The 6,000-nt window shown below is 43.5% G+C and overlaps 1 protein-coding gene across 1 annotated transcript; it reads right to left on the reverse strand.

Annotated features, from left to right (window-relative positions):
• Window positions 556–3,135, reverse strand: LOC8072480 (H/ACA ribonucleoprotein complex subunit 3-like protein). Its single transcript, XM_002454135.2, has 4 exons — window positions 2,983–3,135; window positions 2,101–2,180; window positions 1,955–1,997; window positions 556–910 (listed from the first exon to the last, which is right to left on the reverse strand). Exons 2-4 carry the CDS (start codon window positions 2,152–2,154, stop codon window positions 813–815), a joined length of 195 nt encoding a protein of 64 aa, XP_002454180.1. The 5' UTR covers window positions 2,155–2,180; window positions 2,983–3,135; the 3' UTR covers window positions 556–812.

Raw genomic sequence — 6,000 nt, forward strand, 5'->3', positions numbered from 1 at the left:
TAAGCAAGTTTCCAATGTTGATTGTGGTGAAGACGTTGAAGAGCAACATGTCAACCGGGTTACAGACCTTGCTCCATGCCCATGGCTTGGAGTCATCAAACCTGGCTCCTTGCCTATCGCTTGGAGTCACAATCGGCAAGTCATGTATGCACAATGCTCTTCTAAAATTGTCAATGTCACGCACCTGTAATTTGTGCATTTTTTTTTACATACCATTAGTCTTGTGCAAAATTGGTAAACAAGATTGATCGTTTAGCTATGAGATGCGAGTTTTCTCTTTTCACATCGTTTTATTCATGCTCCAGTTTGTTTCAGAAATCAGAAGTTGAATTTAAAAGTTTGGCATATGTAGTACAAAACTTCCTGAGATTTCATCTTTTACAACATCGGCCAAAAACCAGTTTTCATCAACCTCTGCACACGTGAATTGGCCAACTGGGAACCGTTCAAAGGCTCTTATGTTACTCACCAGTGGGCTTGCTGGTAGAGATGAAAGCAGGCGGAAACCTTACCCATTTCCGTTGCCATATTTTACCACAGGAAATAAGAACATGATAAATGAGCAATAACTGAGTATATCAACAGTCAAGACCAAAAGAGGACAGCAAGATAGCGTATTGGTCCACGCACCAAGTACATATTAAGGACACAACATGTCAATCACATAGCATTACATATAGAGCTTGAATGTGCTGGAGAGATGCCATAGTAGTGCCTAGCAATGTTTGATTTTTGTTCTCAGAATAACTTTCTACATTCCAACCAACAAACCGTGACACAAACTGAACATGCATGGTTGGACAGTTGGAGCTTCAGTACTTTGGTGCTGGCTGCTGAGTTGGCAAAAGTGCAAATCTCTTCTTCAATAGGTACCGCTGGCGAGAGTACTTGTCATCTGGTGAGAAGCGAGCTGCACCACAAAGAAATATTTCAGTAAACGATGATGCGAGGGCCATGGGCACCCAAGTTATTAAACAATCAAAACCACAAATGCAACCATAAAAAAGAACGAATTCCACATGTTTCAGTTCTGCAGGTTACATCTTTGTTTGGTCCTACACATCCACAATACAAGTGTTCACCTCAGGTAAACTAAGATAGGTTCTATCTCTCTTTACACCTATTCCAACGATACAACAGAATGAAGCTTTTAACCTGACAGACAGTGTTCATGGTAAAGCCATTCATGATTGACCAGAACTCTAGATTATGCGAACCCATAGTGAGTTCATATTGATCATATAAAGCACAGGGAATTGTCACAGGAAAAGAAAGAATGATCTGTAGCTTTGATAGGTACCGGTACTCTTACCGTGTGTTTGGTTGGGGGTTGGGTGGGTTGGGTTGGATCCAACCCAGATTTTGGGGACGGAGCCAACCCAAAAGAGTGTTTGGTTGCACTTCGATTTTGGGGACAGACCCAACCCGTTTCAGTGTTTGGTTGAAGGATTGGGGATGAAGCGGCTCCGTTCAGTGTTTGGTTGAAGAAATTCAGTGTTTGGTTGAACATCAACCCGGCTGGAGCGGCTCCGTCCGCCAGATTTTGACGGACGAGTCCAACCCGCATCTGAGAGAAATATTCCACTCTGGAGCCAACCCAACCCTCCCATCCTCCAACCAAACAGCCACGGGAACGGGTTCGCTCCGACCCGGCTCGCCCTACTCTCCAACCAAACACACGGTTACTCCATTCTTAAAAGTTGCGCAAGCAATTTTTTATTTGTTTGCTCAAAATATCCAGAAATTAAACTCAGAAAAAATTTAAGATACAACATACTATTGGATGAACAACAGAAATCGGTGAGGGATCCAAGTCTACAAACATGCAAATTGCTGACAACCATGACTCTGCATCCTTATACTGGACGAATGAAAACTATCCAACTATTATATCATCACAGGCAAGTTATAACAGCAGAAACAAATGTAACTCCAGTGAACAAAGGCGGTGTACCTGGGTGAGCAGACTGTGTCGGCACCCCAAGAGGCGACTCCTTCTGAAAAGCAAGAACAAATATACCCAAATTAGCAGTGTCTAAAAAGTAACACCCAAAATCATCATCCATTCAGAGAAACTTAAGCGCAAGCTCATACACAAACCTTGGTGGTGTAGACCTTGTCCCCCTTCTCGTTGATGTAGTACTGGAGATACATCTTGAATCAGTGTGCAGGGATGATACCTGATAAATTCAACGACAATAAAGAGAAATTACTCCCAATAACAATAACAATAATAATCGCAGCAAACAAAACCAGGACAGCCAGTGGAGGGGGTACTTAAAGTTTTTTTATCCAGTCTGGTACTAGTGTTAAGATGCAATGACATACAAAAAAAAACAGAACAAACACAATGCTTAGTGCTTACACAAGGATGCAAAACAAAGATTAATCATGTCACTAGACATGGTCATGAACAGCGAGAGGTCTGAGAAAGAAAGATGCATAAACAACCAAACCAGATCAGAACAGGCACCTTTGCACCAAAGCTTTGTGTTTTCTTATATAAATCCTAGATCCTACCTACAAAGAAATTTCTTTAATATCCCCACATTGCTACTCTCATATTGTTTGGTCCATGAACACCCTATCTTAGCATAGAAACTTCCATCAATTTTCCAATCATTAACAGGGCCTCTAAAATCTCACCGACACAATCATCCCCTTGCTTAAACAAGGACTCCAGTTGTGAACCTTACTTGCTTTCAACATACGCAGAGGCAAAATAATAATCAACAACGGGGCCACCGCGAGCGCCAGAGCCGCGCAGAGGTCAGCTGCAGCCGGCCGTACAACGCCGGCAAGAGACCAGCCAATACCAAAGCAACAGCAAAAAAAAACTCCATCCACCGATCCATGGAACAGAGGCGCAAACCCCATCGAACCCCACATCACAAGCCCACGCCTACGACGTCGCCGCCTCACAACGCACAATCGCCCGTATCAACTGTACCAGGGACAAAGGATAATCGAGAGACTTATTACCAGAGCTTGGAAGACGGTTCAGGAGTTTAGCTTCAGCACGATTCTGGCGGCTAGGGTTTACGGAGGAGACCGGGAGATGGTATAAGAGGCCACGGATGAAATCCCCTACCGTCGTCGCGACTTGCGAGCATTGGCTGCAGTCTGCACTCCCTCAGGGCCCGTTCGTTTCTGGGCTGAAACGGCCTGGAACTATTTCGGGCCTGGAACATTCTATATTTTGTACTGGGCTAAAAATGTTTCGGGCCGTTCCAGGCCAGGAATACCTAACCGAACAGGCCCTCAAGCCCACGAGGTTCGTTGAATTTGGTACTGTGGGCTTAAGCAGGAGCGCCTGGGAGGCCCGGTGGGTTAAAGTGGGCCGCACCTGCCCCCTATGCGTCCGCAGTAGCCGCGCACGCCACTGTGCTTCCTCGAGGCTCATCTCAGCTTGGCCCACCTGACTCACACATTTCACTCACATCATAACACACGTACTCCATGTTTGTACACATAAAAAAAAAGAGAGAGATTAAAAGACTCTCAGAGCAACTCCAATAGTTTGCTAAAAGTACTTGGCATTCTAGGATTTTTGCCAAAACCACAAAAAATAGTCTCCAACAAGTTGGCAAAACTACTTGGCAATTTTATGAGCTTGGCAAAATTCCCCCTTCACTTGGCAAATATGCCAAGTCCTCCATCGCTTGGCATTACGTGTATCCCAATTTGCCAACTACTTTTGCCAATTTGTTGGAGGCTCAATTTTGTGATTTTGGCAAAAATTCTAGGATGTCAAGTTCTTTTGCCAAGCCCAAATAACAAACTGTTGGAGAATGCCTCTTTTTTTACTTGGCATTTGGTTTTGAGACTTGGCAAAACTATAGATTTGCCAAATGAGTTTTAGCATTGCTCGGTATACGAGAAACACGTACTATATCATCGAACGCGCATTCCTGGTAGGTTGCATTCTATGGGACTACAGGCCCTTCCGTGAAAAACAAATTGAATCTACTTTTATGAATCAAACATTTGAGATCTACGTAGATCCACCATAAAGTAAATCTATAGAATGTGTAAATTAAATTTTATGAAGTTAGTAAAATTTATCCACCACTACTACTAGTTGCACAAAAATAGCCTTTTTTTTTTCTTTCTCCCGACTACACCGCTTCCTCATGTCAGCAGGCTAGCGCCGCATCATGCCTTGCTGCCTGGACAGCCAACCGCCACCCTCTCCATCCGACCACTTCTCGCCCAAACTTTGCGTCCTGTTGTAGCTCGGAACTGCCACAAGCTCAGGCTACCACCGTCGCTGAGGGCTAGCCCCTATGGCCGTGGCCGCCAGCCATGGGGAAGAAAAATAAACCTTTGCTTTTTCCTATTTTTTTTATTGTGCCCCATGAATATGTTTTTTACAATTACATATAGGCCTTGTTTAGTTCACTCTGAAAACCAAAAAGTTTTCAAGATTCCCCATCACATCAAATTTTTTGGCACATACATGAAACATTAAATATAGACAAAAACAAAAACTAATTACACAGTTTAGCTGTAAATCACGAAACGAATCTTTTGATCCTAGTTAGTCTATAATTAGATAATATTTGTCACAAACAAACGAAAGTACTACAGTACCGAAAAGTTTTTACTTTTCGGAACTAAACAAGGCCATAGTCTAGATCCGCACTGGAGCTCTACCAAACACATCGGTGAAGCTCCGGTGCGAATCTGCCGAAGCTCTTCTAAACAAGCCCTAAGTCGTTTGGTATGGTTCTATCCTAAAATTTAACGGCAACTTCGCCAAAAGTTAAATGAGTTGTATCAATCAAACATCTTTAAAAGAATAAACTACTTAATTGGTGCACTCAAGAGAAGCATAGCCGTTTTTCTATGCAAATGCTAGAGATACAAATCTATGACTCTTTTCTTCAACTTGGGCTCCTCTAGAGGAGCACCTTGGAGAAAATCGTACCAAATAGGCACTAAATCACACGTGACAATGTAAGCTGGTTTATTTAGCGGCTTTATAGGACACATAAAAATTCTTAATTATTGTTGACACCGTTTTTGAGCACGTGTCTAGGATGGCAGGATAAGGTGGCATTATGATGTTTACAAAGTGAGTTGCCGATGAGGATGGTTGCCGATGAGAGAGAAGTTGAACGTGACTAAGTCTACAGGCAGTAATATTGTGCCGATGGCTAGATAAGAAAGTCTGCCGATGACTATGGCAAAGGGTCTGCCGATGATGCAAAGAGGGAGTCCGGAAGCTGCCGGTCGTTATGTGGAGGAGTTTCGGTTTGTCACGAGGGATAGTTTTGTTATTTCCTTAATTATTTACATCGTTTTGTATACGGATTCCGTGTAATTTGGAATTCGAATTCCAATCGTGTCTGGTTGTAGCTCTTTGAGCAGGGTATAAATATAGACCCTAGGGCCTTGTAATCAAGATATCAAGAAATCAATCAAACACATGTTTTTACTCATATTCCAGCATCTACTTTTCGACGACTTCGTCATACTTTTTTCCTTTTATTACGAGTTCTTAGGAATTCGTCGACTTAAGCTCGGCGTGTTCTCGAGTTCCGCGTGAGTACCTCTTAGCCGTGACATCCGGGCGCATCGCTGTTGTCAGGACTAAAGTATTCGAGTTATCACCTTTGCCGATAGCAAGGTCAAATCGGCTGGCACGCCTTAACGTTTGAATCGGGTATTAGCCCTTTGTGTTTGCAGATCAGTTTTGCATCAACACATCTTTTGGCACGCCCGGTGGGACAGATTCAAGATCAAGATCAACATGTCGATCTCTGACCTCGATCAAGACAACGTCATCCCCGTGACGGAAGCCAACCTCAAGGATGAGCAAAAGCAAGCTATTGCCCAAGCCATGGAAGAGTTCAAGCAGCAATGCCTGAAGTCTTTCAGCATAAACAGGAGCGGCGAAGTGGTCCAGAAAGATGCACTGCCGGCACCACGGCAGGTCACCTTCGACGCCAATCCTGGCAAGCTTCAAGATATGGTTGACAATGCCATCAATCGAGC

Source organism: Sorghum bicolor, chromosome 4, assembly GCF_000003195.3.
Source record: "Sorghum bicolor cultivar BTx623 chromosome 4, Sorghum_bicolor_NCBIv3, whole genome shotgun sequence".
NCBI classification, from domain to species: Eukaryota; Viridiplantae; Streptophyta; class Magnoliopsida; order Poales; family Poaceae; genus Sorghum; species Sorghum bicolor.